The sequence below is a fragment of the Elephas maximus genome, chromosome 3 (assembly GCF_024166365.1).
Source record: "Elephas maximus indicus isolate mEleMax1 chromosome 3, mEleMax1 primary haplotype, whole genome shotgun sequence".
NCBI classification, from domain to species: Eukaryota; Metazoa; Chordata; class Mammalia; order Proboscidea; family Elephantidae; genus Elephas; species Elephas maximus.
The window spans coordinates 85,310,762-85,334,902 of NC_064821.1; the positions used below are offsets into that span (position 1 = coordinate 85,310,762).

Here is a 24,141-nt window from a genome sequence, read left to right on the forward strand (position 1 = left end):
ATATGCAGTTAAAAAGTAACTTGAATTCACTGCAATGGTTCACTCATTCAAGTTCCCTCACTTTTGTGCATCATGTGGGACTGAGGGTCCCTTTGGTTACTTAACACGGCTTGCACAAGAGCGTGCTCTTACGTTTGCATCATGGCAGAGTACTGCTGGCCCACCGGGCTGGGTTGTTGTATCAGCAGACGCAGATGTATAACACGGCTCTTTCAAAATGGATCAGATATCAGACCTGTTATCTATTAACATAATCCATCCTTATCCCGTAACCACGCGTGTTGAATCCAGTTGCATATTGAGTGAATGTACCAAGAGTTAAGACTCGACAGCCCACCCTCACCTCTTTATTCGAAAGAAATACTATACTCCCAAGACACCTGCCGAGATGTCAACAAAGGTGTTGAGGTGGTAGAGGCCTCATAGCTTAAACAACCTTGCATGTGGGCGCCCTCATGACCCTGAGTGAACTTTATTTCTGGCCGGCACATTCTCACTCACTGGAGCTGGTATCAGTTTCCTTTAGTGCCCTTCCAGTTCCCTTCCACTGCAGCACTCATTTTTCCTTGTGTCCGTCTGCTTGGCATCTATGGGTCTTTGCTTTGGGCAACTGGTGCCCTTGTTTTGTTGATGCCCTAAGCACATGCTTCTTATTAGGTAATCCGTCCCTGAGCATACGTGTCTAACGCTGGAGTCAATTCAATAAGCAATATGATAAGTATCATTGAATATAATGCCTAGACATCCTTTCTGAATTGACTACATTAATTCACATATATGTATTTGAGGTTCAATGACTTCCATTTAGACTTGTACCAAAAAATTCTGGAAGATTCTGTTTTGCATTCAGTCTTTAATTTGGAAAATTTACCTATTACAGTTACACTTGAATTCAGCATCATAAATACTTACATTTTCGGAAGGAGAGCATAAAGAATGGCTCAGATATACACAGAGGTGAGTCTAATTTTATGATCTAGTATAAACTGTAGAACAGATTAGGTCCATGATTCATTTCCATCACAAGATCATTAGCTCTGAAAGCCGTCATTGTGCCCTGCAACTGCACTTCTCATGAGAGCAGAAAAAAAGCAATTTCAGAAATGTAAGGAGATAAAAAATTTACCTGCTATGTTCTCTTAGCAAGATAGTGGAAAATGTTGCTAGCAAAAGAAGGCATAAGCTAGGACAGAAAACTACGGGATCCAGAAAATAAGTGAATTCAACCTAGGTCTAGAAAAGAGACAGGGTTGACAGAGCTAGGTTTGTAGCAAGCAGATTACAAGGTGGGTAAAATGATGATGCATCTGGAAGACAACGAGGATTTAAAAAGAAACTTAGGCAAGTAAAAAAATACAAGGTGGTTATCAGTTCAAAGAAAAACCAAAAGCTGTATCACAGTACAGCTAGCTCTACAATAAGCCAGAAAAAACCAAACTTGTTGCTGCTGAGTCTGTTCTGACTCATGGTGACTGTGTGTTACAGAGTAGAACTGAGCTCCATAGAATTTTCTTGGCTGTAATCTTTACGGAAGCAGATCACCAGGCCTTTCTTCCATGGTGCCACCAGATGGGTTTAAACAGCCAACCTTATGGGTAATAGCCGAGTGCAAACCATTTGTACCTCCCAGGGACCTAACTCAATAATAAGTGGTACTTAAACAGTCAAAAAAAAAAAAATTTTTTTTTAAACAGTCATAATGATATAAACGCTGGTTACTGATTTACCTAAAATCATAATATAACTATTTGGAAAGATGGGGAAGAAGTAAGGATCTTCTCATCTATCGTAAAAGGAAGGCAAAGTCTAAATTATCATCAATAAACAGCAATAATATTTAGTATGTAAAGGTAACTTCTAAATCTTTTAGTCCTAATTGAGTTTTTAACCAAGGGTAGGCATTTCTTTGAAAATTTTTTCTTTAGTTTATTTAAAGAATTTTTTTACAAAAAGAAACCAACAGAAGAGATCCAATGGTATTGTGAAATCCCAAGTCTTCATCCCCTTTTTTCTTGGTTCTTTGTAAACAAAGATGCTGTTTAACGTGTTCTGTTCTTCATTTTCTCTCTAGTTCGTTTCCCAGGTCTCTTCTGCAGAAAGAGAAACACCACATCTGGTCATATAGCAGCTTGGCTTTTGGCCCCTGGCTCAGAATGTACATGGTGAGAAAGAGAAAGGGTAGGTGTGGGGTGGGAGAGGAGGTGGATCCATGCCCCTTACCTAGGGCCCCTGGCTCACTTACATTTGATCCTTTCTTTCCAGGCCTCTTGGGACCCTTGCCATGGGCTGTCTTGGCCCGGAAGCTGGATACATCATCATAGCTCTCGCGGGTGTTCCACTTGGAGCCTTTCTTCTTCCCACCATAACCAAACTTCTGGTTTTTATAGCGTCGTTTGGCATTGGGCCTGGAAAAAAGTGACCCTAAAGCTTACCCACAGTCCCACAGATTGTAATGAACCTTATGGACCAAGAATATCCTCAGTTACCTTTCTGCAAGCAAAGCCCCTTTAGCACTCGTGTTGCCCAGAGTACCATCCTTGGCCCTATGTTCTTATTCTACAAACTCCCTAAGCAAGCTCATCTATCTGTGGTTTTAACCACCAGAGCAGGAAACTGAACAAAGCAAGCAGGAAAGGATCCACATATTTATGTGGCTTCTATTTTTAACAAAATCTTCCTGTATCACCCTTAGTTGTTTCTATTCCTCTGAAGAATAAATACATGCAGTTAACACTTAAATGTAAATTCCTTAGATCCAAAACTGACATGCCACCCCCTTCCTAGACTGATTTCATCTTCTGTATATATCCCCTAACTTGAGGCTGGTAGCACCACCATCTACCACCCAGCCACCTACGCCAGAAACCTGGGAGTCAGCCTTGAGTCTTGCTTCTTGCTTCTTTCACTCTCTATACTCAATTCAACTACTGAACCCTCCTAATCTAACCTCTTGAATATTTCTTCAGTCCATTTTCTCTTCTCCCTCCTCACTACCATTTCAGGTTATTATCACTGCTCACCTGCACTTTCCTAATAGTCCCTTAATCTTTCCCTGCCTTCCTCCAATCCATCATTTATACAAGTAGCAGCATAATCATCTTAGAATGTGAACATGACTTGCTCGTTATTTTCAGTAAAAGCCGTCAGGATTAAGTCCAAACTCCTCAACAGGGCAAGCGAACATTGCCTTTGACTCGACTCAGGTCCCCCTCTCCGGCCACAACTTATCACTGCTTGCCTCATGTATTCCCAGTGACACCAAATATTTGCTGTTTCTCACACACATCTGCTATTTCACATCTCTGGGCCTTTGCTCATTCATGTTCTTCCTTCTTCCCAAAATTTGCTTCTCTCCTATTCTTCTGGTTAATTCTTATTCATCTTTCAGACTCAGCTCAGGTGGAATCCCTGTTCCAGGAAGCCATCCCCAAATCCTGATCCCCAGACTGTCAGGTATTTCTTCTAGGTGCTTCCATAACAAAAAAACCAGTTGCCATCAAGCCAACTCCAATTCATGGTGACCCCATTTGTATCAGCGTAGAACTGTGCTCCATTGGATTTCAATGGCTGATTTTTTAGAAGTAGATTATCGGGCCTTTTTTCTAAGGCATCTCTGCATGAACTCAAAACTCCAACCTTTGGGTTAATGGCCAAGCGCGTTAACCATCTGCACGACCCAGGGACTGCTGTGTTTTCACCTACTCTCTAAATGCCTTTATGGTACCACTTACTATATTACATGGACATTATCATTTCCCCCAGGCCTGGTGTCTAGGAGTATATAAAGGCGGACAAAAATGAGTAATATCCAACAATATCACTTTTAATCTTTAAAATATTATAAAGCACATACTGTTCTCTCATTTTAATCTATAAAAAAAAGAACATTTAGAGAAGTAACTTGCTTGCTCAAACTACCTTTCTAACGTGTGCCAGAGTCAGGATTTTAACTCTAGGCCAAGTGTGACACTATGTGATGGGAACCAATTATTAAGCATTCACTTAAAATGTACCAGATGCCAAGCTACCTTATTTTAATCTTCAAAGACTGATATAACTAAAGGGGCTGACTCCATAGCACTGTAAGTCCTGGCCTTGACTCTGAGACTGCTCTTTGTTCATGAACACCAGCCCATTACATACAACAACACAAACCAAAAAACCCAGTGCCGTCAAGTTGATTCCGACTCACAACGACCCTATAAGACAGAGTAGAACTGCCCCGTAGAGTTTCCAAGGAGCACCTGGTGGATTTGAACTGCCGACCCTTTGGTTAGCAGCCGTAGCACTTAACTACTATGCCACCAGGGTTTCCCCACAACACAAAGCAAAAACAAAACCAAAAACCTTCTCACCCTTTCTTCATCTGCTGCCCTTTAGCTTTTTCCTTCGTGCCGCGTTCAACAGGTTTCTGATCTCCCTCAAGGAAATCCAGTTTGTCAGAGAAGCCTGTGAATGAAGAAGTAATTCGATCTATACCACCACATTTTAAGAAAAAAGTTTAAACCTCAAAATAAGGTATTACTAAACTGATTTTGAGAGGCACACCTTGCTCCCCACACCGTTCCCAAATCTTAAGTCTGATAGATCCAAAGCACAATGCGTTAGAATTAACTCTAAGTTACCCCTGTAACTCGGACATACTGACCTTTCTGGTATTTCTTAATGGCATTCATCATGTGTGTTTTCTCCCGCTGCCTCTTCTGAAGAACTTCTGTTTGTACCTGTGATATGGACGCAAGACAGTTACACACACTTCAAACCACAGTTAGAAGTGTCTACATTCTCTCAATAGTAACACCATGATTAATAACTGATTAACATTTACTATACCCCAAAAACTATGCTAAGGACTCCAAGTATACTCTCAGTTTATCTTCATAACAGCCTAGTGAAATGAAAATACTTATTATCCCCTAAACTAAAGCACAGAGAGGTTAAGTAGTTAGCCCAAGTCACACAGCAAGCAAGTGCAGGGCTGAGATTCATGCCCAGGGAGTCTGACTCTAGAGCCTGCATATTTATCCCATTACTCAATTGGCACCAACCGAAGTGTAGCAAATCATGTTTAGGTTGATGTCCAATTTTCCCTATTAATTTGAGCAGATTAAATACCCTCTCCACTTTCCTAACAATGAAAATACTAACAGAAGAGAGAAAAATTAAATGAACTTCCCAAAAAAGCATAAAGGAAAAAAAAATTTTTCAGCGCTACTAACATTTCGGACAGGCTAATTCTTTGTTGTGAGGGCTGTTCTGTGCACTGTAGGATGTTTAGCAGCATCCCTGACCTCGATCCCCTAGATGACAGTAGCATCCTCCCCACAGTTGTAACACCCAAAAATGTCTCCGGACATTATTCGAGAACCACTGCTCTAAGGTTTCCTCAAATTAGAAATAGTGAACTAATACGCCACAGTGAGCCTTGCTTTGTTTTTTCTAAACTAGTTGTTGTTAGTTTCTGTTAAGTGAGCTCTGCCTCATGGCAACTTTATGTATAACAGAATGAAATGCTGCCTAATCCTGTGCCGTCTTCAGTCGGTATGTTTAAGTCCACTGTTGTGGTTACTGTGTAAATCCATCCTGTTGAGGGTTTCTACTTTACCAAACATGATGTCCCTGTCTAGTGATTGATTTCCCCAATGACGTGTCCAAAGTAAGCAAGATAATGTTTTACCATCCTTCTAAAGGGCATTCTGGTTTTATTTCTGATTTGTTCATCCTTCTGGCAGATCACGGTATATTCAATGTTCTTTGCAACACCACAATTCAAATGTGTCAGTTCTTCTTCTTTCTTTTTTCATTGTCCAGCTTTCACATGCATATGAGGTGACTGAAAACACTATGGCTTGGTTCTGGCATACCTTAATCATCAAAGTGACATCTTTGCTTTCTAAAACTTTAAAGAGGTCTTTTGCAGCAGATTGGCCCAATGCAACACGTTTATTTCTTGATTGCTGCTTCCATAGACACTGATTGTTGATCCAAGCAGAATAAAATCATTGACAACTTCCATCTTTTCTCCATTTATGTTGTTTATCAGTCTACCGTGAGGATTTTCATTTTCTTTAAGGTAAAAGACTACCAAAAGCTATAGTCTTTGACTTTCATCAGTAAGCGCTTCAAGCTTTCTTCATTTTCAGCAACCAAGGTTGTGTCATCTGCATATTGCAGATTGTTAATGTATCTTCTTCCAATCCTGATGCCATGTTCTTCTTCCTATCATCCAGCTTCTCAGATTATTTGTTCACCATACAGGCTGAATACGTAAGGTGAAAGGATACAACCCTGCCGCACATCTTTTGCAATTTTAAACCATGCAGTATCACCTTGTTTTGTTCGAACAACTGCCTCTTGATCCATGTACAGGTTCCACATGAGCACAATCAAGTGTTCTGGAATTCCCACTCTTCATGACATTACTCATAATTTGTTTGCTAAATTAGGTTATGTTAAATTGTGCCTGTATCTCTGAGGTGATCTTAGCTACCTTGTGAGACCCACCCCCGGTCAGAGAAACAAAAAATCTGCTGTGGACATTTTGCAGAGGACAGGACACTAACCGACTCTTACTCTGCTGGGGATCTATCAGTGAAATGACTCCATAGTGGACAAGAGCTCCGTAAACGTTCATGCCCAAATGTTGGCAAAGCCTTAACATCCATGCTGATTCTGCTCATATGCATTTCTAACTGTAACCCTGGCTTTAATTCCTGTCATCCTCTTTCTGAGGTGGTCCGTGACATAAAAAAGGCAAACCAAGAAAGTTTTACAGCATGCCTCATGTGGTTTTACATTAGAATTCAGACTTTCATGGTTCACATACAGGTGCCACATTTCCCTTCTCAGATTGGATGACCCTCCATTAATATGATGCCTTAGAAGGATGTCACAATCACCTAGACTGGTGATTCCCAAACCGGATGCATATCAGTCACCTGGGGAACTTTTGGGGGGAAGGAGGAAAACATACCGGTCCCCAGAGATTCTACAGTCTAGAAATCTCTTCTGAAAAACTTCCCCAGATGATTTTGCTGTGAGGTAACCACTGATCTAGATCCAATTTTATTTAAAGATGTGAAAACTAAGGCCCAGGGAGGTAAATGACTCGAAGGCAGTTCCACACTGCTCCTGGTAACCCAGTGGGGTCAAAGTAAGATTGTGCTCCTGGGTACCAGCACACACACTTCACTGTGAGATGATAAATACATGATCTAAAACACATAGGGCATGGAACCAAATCAGACCATGGCAATCTGATCTGACAAACACACCCACCTCCTCCTGTTCCCTGCATACTTTCCTCCTTACCTTCTTTCCGTATTTCCTAAGTGCTCTCAGTTGCTTAGCCTTTTCAGACTTCTCCATGGCAGCCTGTTTAGTCTGCAGCTTCAGTCGAATCTAAAACGTAGAATGCTGTCAGCTTATCTTGTGTGAATCTGAGATAGCTGCTACTTAGGGAAACCAGAGCAAGGAACAAATATTCCCAGCTCCAGAAACAGTAGAGGTCAAAGAAACTTTGTAAGTCATCTATTCTAACCTCATATTTTATATATGAGGATGACAAGGCCCAAAGTGTCACAAAAGCACTTTGTCCCAGGTACTAAAAATTTCTGTGGTAGAGCCAGAACTTGAAAGCAACCTTCCTACTCCCAGACTGTTATTAGTTCTATTACACAAAACTGCCACCTTGAGGTCCTGGAAAGACCTACTTCTCCTCATGCCCACTGTCCACAGACTGAAGTTAAACCAGTGTGCAGTCTCACAGTTTCCTTCTCCCATATACCACACACAGTGAAAACGCAAACAGATGTCAGGTACATGGCTTCTTCCCACAAACACACACGTTTCAGTTAAATGATGAGAAGTTAGTTGTCAGTGTGCATGTACAGAAATGTGTCTCGGTTCATCTCTAGATTAGCTTTCCTGGGTACCACCAAGACAAGTGCTCCCTAAAAACCAGCTTGAGACCCAAGGGGGCTAGTTAAACAGATCTCCAATTAAAGGTCGGCAATTTTCTTCCTCCCAAAGTTAAATTAGTAACAAATTCTACTTAACTTTAAATTATATTATGTCTGAGATAACCAGACTTTTAGAGATTAACCCTCATTTTACAGAAGAGTTAACTGAGGCCCAGAGAGAAGTAACCTGTCTTCAAGTTATAGCACTGCTCACTGGCAACAGAAGGCCAAGAACAGTTATCCTTTCTACACACCATGCCATGACCATGCTGACTATGGAATACAAAAGGCTGGCTTTACCTCAGGAAATCACATTTCTTAGTGTACTCCCCCCTTAATTGCTTAAATTAGGGAAAAAATCATCCCTACATTCCGCTAATTGGTGGTGATGGCATGAGTCTAAAGCAGACAATCTCCAGAAGAGATAGTAATTGTCCCCTAAAAACCAATTCCCCATTATTGGGCTTATAGCTATCATCTTTAAACATTATAAACCCGTCAAGTCGATTCCGACTCATAGTGAGCCTACAGGACAGAGGAGAACTGCCCTACAGGGTTTCCAAGGCTGTAAATCTTTACGGAAGCAGACTGCCACATCTTTCTCCCATGGAGCAGCTGGTGGGTTCAAACTGCCAACCTTCCAGTTTACAGCCACTGCACCACCAGAGCTCCTATAATAGGATATAAAGGCAGCTAAATACACGAAGTACGAAGCCCTTGGCTTTCCAGAGAAAATTTTCCTTTTTTTTTTTTTTACCTTCTGCATCTGCTGATCTGACTTGGCCATTTCTGCAAAATAATCGGTGGGCCGCTTGGTAGGGACTTTAAGCTGATGCAGGCGGGGTAACACTGCAAGCACTGCAGCCTGGGCCTGGCGGTAGCTGAGAATGTAAGACAAAGTGTGAAATGAGCTGAGGGAGACGCCTTATACTTCTTCTCACCACCTCTCATAATCCAAGATCACAGGACTCTCAATATCTGACCTCGCCAGCAAGGACAAATAGAAACTAATAAAACCTCATAAATTTGGGATCTTGGAGAAATTTAGCTGCACACCATTTTTTTAAAAGGCAGCGTGTTGCTAAAAAATAAATTAGCAATTCAAGAGAATGGTCACTCGAAACCAATGTCGATTATAAATTTTTATATAGTCACTAACATCTACATAAGAACCTTTCATAAGCAATTTTTTGTTACAAAAGCTGAATGCACAAAGAAATTTTAGCTCACTACTTCTCCCCCAATCTCTGACACGGGGACACCCCGCCCCCCCCAACTTTTCCCACATTGGAAAACAAACATACAAGCTCATCTCCCGCTGGAAGTCATCTTCTGGGTCAACAGCTTTCTGATCCTTCTTCTGAAGACTTGACTGAGGTCCACTAACTTCTGGCACCGGACCCAGGGTCACATCGAGCCTTTCAACCCATTCCAGATCCCGTTTGAATTCGGCCAAACACTGCTTCAGGCCAGTCTAGGAAATCCAGACGCTGGGCTCAAAAGAAGGGTACCCTGAGATTGTCTCTCAAAAGCCCAAGCCCAAAGGCTAGGCCGACGGACAAAACGCTAACCCCTCACTACCTGCATGTCATTTACCCCCGTGGCAATGTGCAGTGCACGTTCTTTCCGTGGAGCAAGAACTCAGTCTCCCACCTACAGCCGTGCCTCGTGCACATTCCATCTCGGGGTACCCCTCGATCCAGCGACCCAGCTCACCACGTCGTTAGCGGCCTTCTTCGGCCCCTCTAGCACGACATTGAGGCCTGGTTTCAGGAGCCCTCGGGAAAACGCATCCTGCAACTGTGGAACACAATTGGCAGTCGGGACCAGTGAAGTAAGAGCCGCTATCTCGTGCCCAGCCCCGCGAGCTTGGCTGACACCTACCTCTCTGTCTGTGATAAGGGAGTCGTCATCAGAATCCGAATCCGAACCCGACACCGGGGGAGTGTCCATCTCGCAGCACGCACGCCCAAACACCTACCGGAAGAAGTGGTGTACCCTGAGGCCCGCTTGGCTGGAAAAAAGTGGCTATCGCCCCTGCTGCCTCCTTTCAGTCCCCACTTTCACTCGGTGGCTCCACGTGGACTTCAAACGCAACAGCACCAGCCACTCGCGGCTCCAGCTAAACTTTTTGATGAGGACTTCCGCTTCCGGCCGCAAGCCGACACTTCCGGTTTGTCGTTGCTATAGAAACTACTCCGGCTTTTGGAAGTGTCCGAGTTGCTTCGGATCTGTAGAGGTAGTACATGCGTGGTCTGGGGACCCAGAAAATAGAAGCGAAAGGTGGGAAGGGAGTCTGAGGTCGTCCGGAGGAGCTGGAAGCCTCGAGAGAGCAATGGAAAGGGGAGGAGTCACGCGGCGTTGGGGGGAAAGCGAAGGAGGACCCCAGGGACGGGGGCGGGGCCGTGGGTGGGTGGGTGGGTCCTGGGGGCGGGGCCGTGGGCGGGACGGGATGGGGCTCTCAAGCGGCTTTCGGTCTTCAGCAGCAGCTTGTCGCTGACCATGTCCGCCGTGGTAGCTCAGGCGCTTCATGTTTTTGGTCTTCGAGCCAACGTAGCCAACAATATCGTCTACTTTGATGAACAGACTATTATATTCCCCTCAGGAAATCACTGTGTGAAGTACAATTTGGATCAGAAATGGCAAAAATTCATTCCAGGTAAACCCTTTTACATTCTGACACATAAATTAACTTTATGTGCTGAATATAACTCCATAAGCGCAACGCAAAGATTTGAAAAGAACGTTTTTTGGCTAATTGGAGTTTTTTTTTCAGGAATATAGAAGAAATGTCTATTGTATAGGTTAATCACACATAACCTGTATGTCTAGTCGATTCCGGCTCATAGCGACCCTATAGGACAAAGAACTGCCCCTTAAGGTTTCCAAGACTGTAATCTTTACTAAAGCAGACTGATGGCCACATCTTTCTCCTGGGGAGTGGCTGATGAGTTCAAACCACCGACCTAGGTGCTTAGTCATTGGGCCACTAGGGCTCTAATCACACATATGTAGTTAAGATCATGTATAAAATAATGTTAAAGTACTTTTTTTACTTTAGTTTCATGAAAAAGTTATTTTAAAGAACCTCTTTTTATGCATCTTCAAATCTTTGTCATCATCAGAGCCACGTTTTGAGTTGTCTACTGCGGGAGAGAAGATCTGGCAGTCTGCTTCTGTAAAAATTTCAGCCTAGGAACCCCTATAGGGCAGTTCTGCTCTGTCCTATAGGGTCACTATGAGTTGGAATCAACTGGATGGCACACAACAACACTGTTTCCCAGGGTACACCACCTTCATTTCTCTAAATTGTTTGAGATACAGCTTCTTTTGAATCCATGCATTATGAAAGACACTGGAAATTTTATCCAAAGTCACCAGAAACCATTTGTATAACTTTACAACATTTGTTTTTGTTCACACTGGTCCAGGTCCTATTGATGATATTCATGATTTCCACAACTTAATCACCTATCTCTTTCTCCCCTCTTTGTCGCATTAAAAACAAATTATTGTGAAATATGCCAACGAAAGAGTGTTCACTGTGTATACATAATATTTTAAGAAGTATAATAAAATGAAGATGTAAGTGTTCATCACCCAAGGTAGGAAATAGTACATTACCAGATACTGAATTTTCTTGCATACATTTTTTGTATTTTATATATAATCATATGAATTTTTAATATTAAACCAATCATTGTTTTATACAGGTAACATTTGTTTATGTTTGCCCAAATACTTACCAATCTCTTTGCCCACCACTCAGTTTTAAAAATCACAATCCGCTCCAGATGGGATCATTTCCTCCTGCCTGAAGTACAGCCTTTATCATTTCATTTAGTGATAATCCATTGGTGATAAACTCTCAGTTTTCGTCTGAAAATGATTATATTTCATCCGCTTTCTTGAAAGATAGCTTTGCTGAGGATAGAATTTTTGTCAGCACGTTATGAATCTTGTTCCATTGTTATTTGGTCTCTGCTTTGTTGGTGTCTTAAGAAATGAACCATCACAGTCTTCTTTTTGTTGATCTTTTGGTTTTGTTTTTTTCTGAGTACTTTTAAGATCTTCTCTGTCTCTATCTTTATTATGTATGTGTCTTTTCTTTTTTTATCCTGCCAGTGATCCTTTGGGATTCTTGAATCTGAGAATAGGTATCTTTGAATGATTCTAGAAAATTTTTATCAGTTGTCACTTTGAATATAGTATCTTTTTCATTCTTTCTACTAACTCGTTCTGGAGCTCTAGACCATCTCAATGCCATCCTCCATGTCTGTTAACTCACATTTTTATTTTTCATTTCCTAGTCTCCGTATGGAAACCCTGGTGGTGTAATGGTTAAGTGCTATGGCTGCGAGCCAAAGGGTCGCCAGTTCGAATCCACCAGGCGCTCCTTGAAAACTCTGTGGGGCAGTTCTACTCTGTCCTGTAGGGTCGCTATGAGTTGGAATCAACTCGACGGCACTGGGTTTGGTTTTGGGGTTTAGTCTCCGTATATTGCATTCTAGATAGTTTCTTTAGGCTTACCTTTTAGTTCATTGATTCTTTTCTCAGCTGTTACTGTTTAATGTACCTATTAAGTTTTTAAATTTTAATTACCTGTTTTATTTCATATCCATATACTCATACTTTTCTGGTCTGCATCCCTTTTATTCTGCTCCTGACCCCATTCCATACCACTATGGGGCTCAAACAGGAAGCCTGCATGTTCAGGCTCTACCCATACCTTCTATAAAAAACCACCTTTGGCCATTCCTCAGGCCCAGGTCAAAGGCCAAAGACAGAATGCAGGTCTTGTCATCAGACCTCAGGACCATGTGGCGGGGGGAATTCCAGAGTCCCAGGTACCTGGAGCATGATCTAGAAGAGGTGATGCAAACTTGAGTGGCCTGGACATTCCATCTCATGGAAATGTTACAGCTAGAGGATGACCACAATGGGGCACTCTAAAATATGGGGTCCAAGGAAGGAGCCCTGCAGGCCAAGTATAAGGGTATTGCTAGCAGGGTAGAAAGTATAAAGGTCATTAAATCAGGAGATCTGGATTTGAATATGGCTCTTAATTTATTACCTCACAGAGTCTGAGTTTTCTCTTCTGTAAAATGGAGATGATGCTCAGCTTGCTCAACTTACAGTCTTTATGAGAATCTAATTCATTTGTTTACTCCATGGAAGTTTATTAAGCACCTACTCTGGGTGGCACAAACAGTTAATGTGCTCTGCTGCTAACCAAAAGGTTGAAGGTTTAAGTCCATCCTGAGGCACCTTGGAAGAAAGACCTAAAGATCTACTTCTGAAAATCAGGCATTGAAAACCCTATGGAGCACAGTTCTACTCTGACACGCATGGGGTTGCCATGAGTCAGAGTCAACTATAGCAACCGGTCCTGGTGTGCGAGGCACAGAATAGACACACACACAAAACCCTGCCCTCGTGGTGTGTTCATTCTAGTGGAGGAAAACAAGAAAAAAAGATAAAGTATGTAACAATATATAATGTATTAGATAGTGATAGATGCTAATGAGAAAAAATGAAGCATGAAATGAGGAACTATTGGGGAAAGAGTGAAATTTTAGATAGGTTAGCTGGGGAGGGCTTATTGGGTACCATATTTTTACACATATGAGGCTCATGTTATTCCTTTTTTTTTTGCCAACAGCACCTCCCCCCAGGTATTTTTGTAAGCATGCTACGCTAATTTTTTACAGCAACATGTTAAAAAATTAGCATAGCGCACCTACGAAAATGGGGGAGGGGCAGTAGGCAGAAAAACATAATCCATGTGAGTTATTTGCATAAAAATACAGTAAGATATGTTTAAACTAAGACTGAAGAAAGTAAAAGAGCTTGCCATGCTGATATGGGTGAGGGCAGGTTGTGTAGCAAAGAGAATAACAAAAGCTCTGAGTTAGGAGGGTGCTTAGTGTGTTGGGAGAATAGCAAAGAGGCCAGTGTGGCTGGAGTGGAGTGTACAGCGTTGTGGGGAGCAAGAGGTGAGGCAGGGAAATAATGGGAAGCAATGTATCACATAGGGTTTGTAGGTCATATGCTCCTAACTGTGAGATGAGAAGCCATGGGAAGATTCTGAGCAAAGTAGTATCATCCGACTTATGTTCTAACAGGTTCATTCTGGCTGCCAGACAGAGAGTAGACTTAAGGAGGGAAAAGAGAAGGAACAGGCAGACCAGTTCTGAAAATGTTACAATAATCCAGGCGAGAGAAGATGATAGCTTAGAGTGAGGTGGTGCCAGGCAATTGGGATGGTGAGAAGAGGTCACATCCTGAATTATTTAGTTTTGAAGTAGAGGGGACATTTCTTCATAGAAATTTCCTGCATGTGGGGTGGAAGAGAAAAAGAAGAACTAAGGTGTTTGGCCTGAACAAATGGAAGAATGGAGTTACTCTTAATTGAGATAGAAAAGGCTGCTGGAGAACCAAGTTCTGTGGAGAAAATCAGGAGCTTAGTTTTGGACATGTCAAGATTGAGATGCCTACTAGATATTCAAATGGAGATGTCAGGTAAGCAGTTTGATACAAGGTCTGGATTCAAGGGAGAGAGGTCCAGGCTGCTGATAGAAGGTTGAGTCTTCAGCATATAGATGAAATTTAAAGCCATTAGAATGGATTAGATTCCCTAGGGAGTGAATATATTTATAAAAGAGAAGGGGCCTAAAGAGTGAGGTCTGGGAGTACTCCTATATTTAGTGCTCGTAAAATGAGGAAGAACCAGCAAAAGAGGTTTTGAAGGAGTGGCCAAAAAGATAGGAGAAAATCCACGTTTCAGGGAGGATGGTCTTAGTTACCTAGTGCTTCTGTAACAGAAATACCACAAGTGAGTGGTTTTAAAGAACAGAAATTTATTTTCTTAGAGTTCTGGAGGCTGAAAGTCCAAATCAGGATCCCGGCTGTGTAGATTCCTTCAGTGAGCCTCTCTCCAAGTGTGGTGTCTGCTGGAGATCCTTGGTGTTCTTTGCTTATAGATGATCCGCAGGTTTCATCTGTCTTCCCTCGTGTGTATGTGTGTCTTTGTGTCCTGTCCAGTCTTTTTATAACTCAGAAGTGATTAGGTTTAGGATCTACCCTACACTGGTATGACTTCAACTGATTGACTACATTACATTGTATTGCATTATGGAAGGTAATCTGCTCTACCTTCAGTAATTAATCACATGTAACTACTCCATGATAGCAACTAGAACAGTGTTTTGACTAAACTACTAAGAACCATAGCCTAGAGAAGTTGACACATAAAATTAACCATCACAAGGAGAGAGTCATCAACTGGGTTAAAACAACACAAAAGCATTTTACAGACTCTAAAACCAATCAGTAAAGTGCCAGGCACTGTTGACTGAATTTAATAAATAGATAGATGAAAGGTAGGTAGGTTGGTAGGTAGGTAGGTAGGTAGATAAGATAGATGGGCGGGCAGGCAGGCAGACAAGTAGATAAGCTCCAATGGCTCCTGCCCTCCAGGAATGTGCAGTATTGTAATGCAAACTAGGATGTATTCAAATTAGTTGTTGTTAGTTGCCATTGAGTGATTCCAACTCATGGTGACCCCCTGTTTACCAAATAGAACTGCTCCATAGAGTTTTCAAGGCTGCGGCCTTTTGAAAGCAGATCGCCAGGCCTGTTTCCCGAGACACCTCTGGGTGGGTTCAAACTGGTTCAAACTGCCAAATTTTAGTTAGTAGTTGAGCACTTAACCATTTGCGCCATCTCAAGGACTCCTTGTTCAAATGAGTAGGACTATACAAATGCTAGGATAAATGCTATGCCAAGTATGACCTTGGCACAAAGATTGGGAGTGAGCAGTTTTCCTTTGCCTCCTCTAAGCAATCTCATCTATGCTCACAGTTTTTCATGACTTTTCCCTCAAATCTGTGTTTTCAGTCCCAGCCTGTCTCCTTAGCTTTACAATCATATCCAACTGCCTGCTTGACCTCTTTACCTGAATGTTCCACCATGTGAACACACAATATATCCAAAATTAAATTTATCATTTCCTTTCTCCTATCTCTGTTTCTTTAAGACCCTACTTTGTGATTTTCAAACACACGATGAAGGTATGGTTACAAAAACAATGTGACCCTTATATAAATATACCAACCAAAAACCAAACCCATTGCCATGGAGTTGATTCCGACTCGTATTGACCGTATAGGACGAAGTAGAACTGCCCTAACAGGGTTTCTAAGGCTGTAATCTTTTTAGCAGCAGACTGCCACAGCTGTTTCCTGTGGGGCAGCTGGTGTGTTCGAACCACTGACTTTTCGGTTTGCAGCCAAACCACCAGGGCAATTTTATTATGTATGTAAATATGTGAATTTAATATATCATAAAAACGGCATTAGAAATCAGTGCTAGGACAACTGGTTAGATATTTGGGAAATGGGAAACTGTCTAGATCCTCACTTTACGTAATGAGCCTGGGATGGATTAAAGGCTTAAGTGTAAAAAAATCAAATCATAAAAACCGGAATCAAATAAACACAAATACATAAATATCAAATCTTTGAATGGGCTGTTTTAAGCTAAAAACAATGGAAGAAATCTTTACCATCACTCCTAAGTTCTTAGCCTGTATCCTGCCACAGCTGTCACCACTACTCCCAGTCACATGCATGGGAACCTAAATGCCATTCATTACTCTTCTCTTACTCCACACCCTCTTCCAGGCAGTCGCTGAGTCCCACTGATTTTACCTCTCAGCGTTTCTCCATCCAGTCGTCCCCTCTTCTCGGTTCCTATTGCGCCTACACATTTCTTACTGCTACCACCCTCTCTGACTTTTTGAAATGACTTGCTGGCTGGTTTCCTTACCTCCACGACTGTCTTCCACACAACTGCCAGCAGGATCTTTCTAAAACACATTTGACCCATCTTAAAATTTTTCAGTGATGTCCCATTTGCCTCCCCATTGAAGTCGTAACTCTTGTCCATGGACCTTGGTGATCCAGAACCTGGGTTCTTCTCTGAGGCTGAATTTCTTTCTGCAGCCCTTCCAGAGAAGTCCCATGTGCTGGGTGTACATGCCAGCCGAGTGACTCACTGCGTCTCTCTGCAGCTTGTTGTGAAATAGCAGCTTGGTGTCCCATCTTTCGGTACCTGAGCCTGCTTCACCCTCCCTGCCCTGAGTTTGCAACCAGGGCTGACTTATCCACTAAGCTAGTAAGCACAGTGCCTAGAGCCCACAATACTTTTAGAGGACCAAGAAAATGTTTTAATTTTATTTTAAAATTAGAATAATGAACACATAATAATGAATTCAACTTGGATTATAGTCCTTTTTATATCAATGCAGTTATAAAATTTTTCATATTTGTATAAAGTCCATGAAAGCAAAAGTGCCTTTTTTTTTTCAATGCAGTTATAAAATTTTTCATATTTGTATAAAGTCCATGAAAGCAAAAGTGCCTAGAGCCCACAAAATCATAATGTGGCCCATTTCTCAAAAAAAAGTATTTGCTTTTTAATCTTTCCCTCAGCCTGTGCTTTCTAGATGACCACAGCTTTTGTTCTCGTGCTTGTCACCTTTTAGCTGCAAGATGACTACTGTGACGCCAGGCATCACCTTAGTATTCCAGAAAAAGGAGGGTAGAACGCATCTGTCCCTAGTTTTTAAGAAAGCACAGTTTTACCATAAGGCCACTCCAGCAGACTCCTGCATCCTTTCCACGGCCAGAATGTCATGTAGACCACCTAACTGGGAGGGAGTCTGAGGAACCCCGTAGTTCTCATCCTATCCTCTGGAGTGGAGGAAGAGTGTTGAGTGCTGGCCACTCAAGGCATAAAGGCCTCTATGATCTGGTCCTGTTGCCCTCTCTAGAGCCATCTCCAGTCACCCCTAACTCATGCTGTGTTCCAGCAATATCCCACTGTTAGCAGTTTTCCCACCATGCTGTGCTTTCTCATGTCCACACCTTGGCTCAAGCTCCTCCTGCCATCTCACCCCACCCCAGCCTAGTTACCTCCTCCTCATCCTTCTTCAGGAATCATTCCCTCACTGCCCCTCCCACCTTGGCCTTCTTATACTCATTTTCATAAGACAGTGTTGTACCAAGGGGCTGCCAGCAATTGATACTTAGCTGTTTTGTACACCTTTCTCCACTACTGTGCCTGGTTCTTTTTGGTTAAAGGATGATCTCCCTTGTCATCCCCTTTCTTTTCTGTTTGCAGGCTCAGAAAAGAGTCAAGGCATGTTGGCCTTGGCCATCAGTCCCAATCGGCGATACCTCGCCATCTCCGAGACCGTGCAAGAAAAACCTGTCATCACCATTTATGAACTGTCATCCATCCCTTGCCGGAAGCGCAAAATCCTTAATAGTTTTGACTTTCCAGTTCAGAGATTTATTAGCATGGCTTTTTCTCCAGACTCCAAATACCTGTTGGCTCAGACATCAACTCCAGAGTCAAACCTTGTCTACTGGCTGTGGGAAAAACAGAAAGTAATGGCCATTGTTAGAACCGACACTCAGAACAACGCTGTCTACCAGGTATCTCCTAGCACAGCAAGTATCGAGCAGATTATGAAGAATAGTAAGAGCTGTCTTTCATTGAAAGCTTTCTCTGTATCAAGAAGTGTGCTCATTTTTATATGTATTTTTTAATTTAGTCTCAGAACAATCATATAAGGTAAGTACTACTATTATTACCCCCATTTCACAGATGAGGAATCTGAGACTCTGAGAGGTTAGCTCACCCAAGACCACAGAGGTAATGAATTAGCATAGCCAGGAATGGAACCCATATTTCCCGACTCCAGTTCCTGCCTTCTTTACTCTGACCCACTTCTGGTCACAGGTCGGGCCCAGAGGTATTGAGTTGATAGAAGTCACTATCTCATCCTGGTCTTGGCCTCTTTCCAACAACTTTGCTGGGCAGTGGGAAGATTTCAGGATATAATATGGAAATGATAGATCTTTAAGAAGCTGTTTAGGAAGCAGTGGCATGGGAAGCAGAATTTTCTATTGTGGTTTAAGGGTAAAATGAAGAAGTTCCGTTAGGAAGCTGGCTGACAGCTTAGATAGGGGGTTCCAAGATTATATCTTGGTGCAGTCACACCAGTCTAGGATCTAGTAGTTGGGTTTAAAGTTCAAGAACTCATTCCTCTCCGTTTTCAGAGAGTCTAGCTAACCAGTCTCTTAGGCATAGACTCAGTTATTCAACTCACAAGAGGCTGATGTATAAACCAGCATGTCACAACTAGAACACCTGCATCATTTATCCAGTGTATTCCCTCTTTAGGAACAGAGAACTGGAGAAGTGATAATGGTAATGAGAGTCAGGCAAAAGGCAGGTAAATACAGGTTATCTCTGGTGAGGTCGAATACAGCATTCTTACTCAGAGTAGAGGATATGCCCTCTCAAGTAGATTCAATGCAGTTATCAGATGCCCACTGTGAGCCTAGCACTGGGAGTACAGAGATGAAAAAGCCATAGGCCCTATCACCTATGGAGTAGAGGAAGAGTGTTGAGTGCCTAGCGAGGGCTATCACCGCCTCGCAAGGGCAATAAGCTGACTTCCCATTACTGCACACTGGGGTAAGTACTGTCATAGAAGGAGTTGGTAGGAGACCACATAGCATGCCCCAACATGTGGTTCCTTTCTCCCTGGACAGAGCTACATAAACCTGCCAGACCCTCACTTTCCTGTACTTCCAACTGAGCCATTATTGCATTTTTATTGTTGATGCTTGTTAGGTTAGGAGCTGTTGAGTCGGTTCTGACTCATAGCAACACTGTGTGCAACAGAATGAAACACTGCCTGGTCTTGCACCATCCTCATGATGACTATTATGCTTGAGCCCGTTGTTGCAGCCACTGTGTCAGTCCAGCTTCTTGAGGGTCCTCCTCTTTTTCTCTAAACCTCCACTTTACCAAGCATGATGTCCTTCTCCAGGGTCTGGTCCCTCCTTTTAACTTGTCCAAAGTATGTGTCTTAGTCATGAAGTGATGCTATACCAGAAATACCACAAGTGGATGGCTTTAACAAAGAGAAGTTTATTTTCTCACGGTAAAGTAGGCTAAAAGTCCAAATTCCAGGTATCAGCTCCAGGGGAAGGCTTTGTCTCTCGGTAGGCCTTTTCATCAGTCTTCCCCCAGACTAGGAGCTTCTCTGCACAGGGATCCCGGGTCCAAAGGAGCGCTGCGCTCCCAGCACTGCTTTCTTGATGGTGTGAGGTCCCCCTTTCTCTCTGCTCACCTCTCTTTTCTGTCTCGAGATTTGCGCAAGACATAATCCAATCTTATAGATTGAGTCCTGCCTCACTAACACAACTGCTGCCCATCCTCCTTCATTAACATCACAGAGGCAGGATTTGCAACATATAGGAAAATCACACACTCACACAATACCAGGAATCATGGCCCAGCCCAGTTGATGCAGATGTTTTGCAGGGGACATAATTCAATCTGTGACAGTATATAAGACAAAGTCTCGCCATCCTGGCTTACAAGGAGCATCCTGGCTGTATGTGTGTGTGTATATATATGTATATATGTGTGTGTGTATATACGTATGTACGTATATGTAATATATATTTTTTTATTGTAAGTACATAGGTAACAAAACTGTCTTTTCAGCAAGCTTCAGATTTACAGTTCATTGACATTACATATGTTCATCATATTGTTGAACTATCATCACAACTTTTCCCCAGTTTTTTCCATCATCCTTAACAGAAGCACAGCATCCCTAGGTGTTGTGCCTTCCTTTCTTCATTGCGTTTTGCTGGCGGAGTTTGACTGTTGTCAACACTTGCTCATCCTGCTTTTTGACCTTTGTAGGAAAACTTTTGTAGGCATCTTACTTTAAGATCCAAGGGCTCTGCAAATATAACAGATATCTGTCTGTGCCTTTATCAAATATGAAATCAAATTTACATAATTTAGTGAAGTTAAATGATGCCCTGAATTACCTGAAATAAATACAAATGGGAACTAATTCCTTCAAGGTTAGTTTTATGAATCTTTTTCTTTTTTTCTCTCACTTTGTGCAGGTGAGCTTCAATCCCCAGGATAACACTCAGGTTTGTGTCACTGGAAATGGGATTTTTAAGCTACTCCGTTTTGCAGAGGGAACCCTGAAGCAAACCAATTTTCAGAGAGGAGAACCCCAAAACTATCTGTCCCATGCTTGGGTGTCCGATGACAAGATTATCGTTGGCACTGATACAGGCAGACTCTTCCTTTTTGAATCTGGAGATCAACGCTGGGAGACAAATATAATGGTCAAGGAACACACTAGTGATGTGAAGAACATGGATATGATCCGGGAATCAGAGAGGTAATGGGACTCCTCTGGGCTGGTTCCCTCGTAAAAATATATTCATTGTACAGAAAATAGCATTCTTTAAAAATCCCTCCTAACTCCTCTACCCTAAGAGTCAACTATTTTCATTTTCCTTCTGCCTTTTTTGTCTACATTCAAGGACAAATTTTACAGTTATTACAGTTATGATCAGTTCTTTTTATTTCTACCTAACTTCATATCGTATTTTAGTAAGAACAATCTTCAAAATCATAGTTTTTTAAAAAATATGTTTTCAAGTGGCTCCCTAATTTACTGAATCAGCTAAGTAAATGTCCATCGAGCCTTTGCAGTGCACCAAGCATCTTGCTGGGTTCTGGGGATACAGGTCCTGAAGGACCTTACAATTCAGTAGGAGGAACAGACCAACAAAGAAGTGCAAGGAAATATGATAGGTAAATCTGATAGAGTCATATAGAGTAAAATGGGGACTCAGGAAGGGGTCGTCAATTTTACCTCTACTACAACCGATAATAATCATATCTCCCACATACTGGAATGTACCATTATATGTAACAGACACCGCTTTACGCATTTTATATGTATCTTCATTTGAGTCTTCCAGCAACGTTATGTAGTATACATTATTATCATGCCCATTTTATAGACAAGAAAACCGAGGCTCAGAGAGACAAAGTGACTTACCCAGGAGCACAGCACTGTTAAGTGGCAAGGTCAGAATTCAAACCCAGATGTGTCTGACTCCAGAGCCCAAGCCCTTAACCGCAGTGGCATACCATCCATTCATCTTCCTCAATAACTTCCAGTCCACCCAGTTTTCACCATCCCCCTTACCACGGGCATCTTTTTTTTTTTTTGGTCATACTTGTGTAAGAGCTTCCTCTTGAGTCCCTCCGCCGTTCTCCAGTTTACTCTGTTGCAAATCCTTCAGTGGGTCCAGGGCTCCAGGAATAAAACCAGAACTCCTTAACTTGGCCCACATGTTCCTGCAGCCCTGCTCCTTCTTTACATCTCAAGCATTCGCTCCTGCCTCTGTCCACCACACTCTCTTTTGGTTCCCTGACTGCCCTGTGCCCTCACTTGCTTTTGGGCTTGGTCACCTGCCATTCTCTCTGTCCTCCCACCCCAGCGCATACACATACCTGACAAATTCCTGTTGGTCCTTCATGTCTCAGCTGGCAGCTCAGACTCACTCACCTCAGATGGGTGTACCTCCTTCATAACTGTCCTCAGAAGGTCCTTCTCAGCTGCTGACTGGCTTCCCCCAACACACCTTTTCACATGGTCTTGTCATTGTCTTTTCCCTAGATACTGAGTTTCTGAGGTCAGAAACTTTTAATCTTATTTACCGTTGTCCCGTAGAGCTGATAACACAGTATAACTCCGATGAATGTTTGTTGAATGAATGAATCAGTGAAAATGGAAAAACCTGGATTCACATCTCAGCTCTGCCACTTAACTAGTTGTGTGACCTTAGAAATTCAACCCCTTTAAGCTACTTTTTCTCAATAACCAAGTGGAGACAGTAACAATAATAGTGAACCACAAGGTTGTGAGACTCTCAAATAAATATATAAGTTTCCAGTCTTCTCTCTTTGAATTCTGCATAGCATTTCCAGGCCACTAGTGTAGTGTTGGAAAACTTGGTGGTGTAGTGGTTAAGAGCTACAGCTGCTAACCAAAGGTCAGCAGTTCAAATCCACCAGGTGCTCCTTGGAAACCCTGTGGGGCAGTTCTGCTCTGTCCTTTAGGGTCGCTAGGAGTCAGAATCAACTCCATGGCAGTAGGTAGTGGGTAGGGTAGTATTTGATTATGGGAAAAGGATCACACTGGGTGGTTTCCCCTGCCCCAGGCATAGCCCTTCTTTCTCATCCCTAGCAGAATTCATCTCCTTGGGATTGTCTCTGTAAATTTTATACGCTGTTTTCCTTTTCCAGCCTGATCGAATTTCCACCACCCAGTTCCCCAGTCCCTTCCTTTGAACAGGTTGCACAGAGCAGTACCCACAGCCAGCTGACCCTGCCCCAGGTGTTTGCCATTGCGGTCTATTCAAAGGGATTTGCCTGTTCTGCTGGGCCAGGGAGAGTTCTGCTGTTTGAGAAGCTGGAAGACAAGGATTTTTACCGTGAGAGCAGGGAAATCCAGGTAAGGAGAGGAGGAAGAAGCAGAGTTGGGTGCCTATTGCCATTTGTTCTCCAGCCACAGTGCTCTGACAGGAGTGTGATGGGGATTAGAGGGACCGTAGCACTGAGCACAATGGTGACTTGGGCTATCTGTCCTTTAGGATGAGGTGGAGAATTGGGGTTTGGAATTAGGAAGATCTCAGTTTGAAACCTGCAAGAGAACTTTGGCAAATTTTATTCTCTCTTTGAGCCTTAGTATGCCCATTGGTTATATATATTAGTTGCCAGGGAGTCAATTCCAATTCACGGCAACCCCATATGTTGCAGAGTAGAACTGCACTCCTTAGGGTTTTCATGGCTGTGATCTTTTGGCAACAGATTGCCAGGCCTTTCTTTTGAGTTGATCTGGGGGGATTTGAATCACCAACCTTTCAGTTAGTAGTTGAGCTCTTAACCGTTTGTACCACCCAGTGAGTCCTTGGTTGTTAGGTGATGTCAAGTTGATTCTGACTCATAGCAACCCCACGTACAACAAAACAAAATGCTGCCAGTCCTGCACCATCCTCATAATTGTTGCTATTAAGTTTGAGCCCATTGTTGTAGCCACTGTGTCAGTCCATCTCGTCCAGAGTCTTCCTTTTTTTTCACTGACCTTCTACTTTACCAAGCATGATGTACTTCTCCAGGAACTGGTCCTTCCTGATAGTGTGTCCAAAGTAAGTGAGACCAAGTCTCACCATCCTTGCTTCTAAGGAACATTCCAGCTGTACTTCTTCCA

General features: G+C 42.5%; 2 protein-coding genes across 4 annotated transcripts in view; one reads left to right on the plus strand and one right to left on the minus strand.

Annotated features, from left to right (window-relative positions):
* Positions 1-826: 826 nt before the first annotated feature.
* Positions 827-10,191, minus strand: EBNA1BP2 (EBNA1 binding protein 2). Its single transcript, XM_049879011.1, has 9 exons — positions 9,846-10,191; positions 9,678-9,761; positions 9,266-9,435; positions 8,719-8,842; positions 7,312-7,401; positions 4,649-4,724; positions 4,356-4,449; positions 2,243-2,405; positions 827-2,090 (listed from the first exon to the last, which is right to left on the minus strand). The coding sequence occupies exons 1-9, from the start codon at positions 9,912-9,914 to the stop codon at positions 2,040-2,042; spliced, it is 921 nt and encodes a 306-aa protein (XP_049734968.1). The 5' UTR covers positions 9,915-10,191; the 3' UTR covers positions 827-2,039.
* Positions 10,141-24,141, plus strand: part of CFAP57 (cilia and flagella associated protein 57) — a 115,468-nt gene continuing 101,467 nt past the window's right edge. For 2 of the 3 annotated variants that reach the window (XM_049879007.1, XM_049879010.1), the window contains exons 1-5: positions 10,158-10,200; positions 10,445-10,620; positions 18,147-18,463; positions 20,969-21,255; positions 23,178-23,385. In XM_049879007.1, the coding sequence (XP_049734964.1) occupies positions 10,464-10,620; positions 18,147-18,463; positions 20,969-21,255; positions 23,178-23,385 (969 nt within the window). In that variant the 5' untranslated portion in view covers positions 10,158-10,200; positions 10,445-10,463. Of the gene's footprint in view, positions 10,201-10,444; positions 10,621-18,146; positions 18,464-20,968; positions 21,256-23,177; positions 23,386-24,141 lie in introns of all 3 variants that reach the window. The other variant, XM_049879008.1, reaches the window with a different exon arrangement.

Bases quoted from the DNA above. Each gene is read 5' to 3' on its own strand.
- EBNA1BP2 (XM_049879011.1), bottom strand. From the start codon at position 9,914: ATGGACACTCCCCCGGTGTCGGGTTCGGATTCGGATTCTGATGACGAC. The intron at 9,762-9,845 runs GTAGGTGTCAGC...TGTGTTCCACAG, and splicing joins CCCTTATCACAGACAGAGAG to TTGCAGGATGCGTTTTCCCG. The intron at 9,436-9,677 runs GTGAGCTGGGTC...TGGATTTCCTAG, and splicing joins AGAAGGCCGCTAACGACGTG to ACTGGCCTGAAGCAGTGTTT.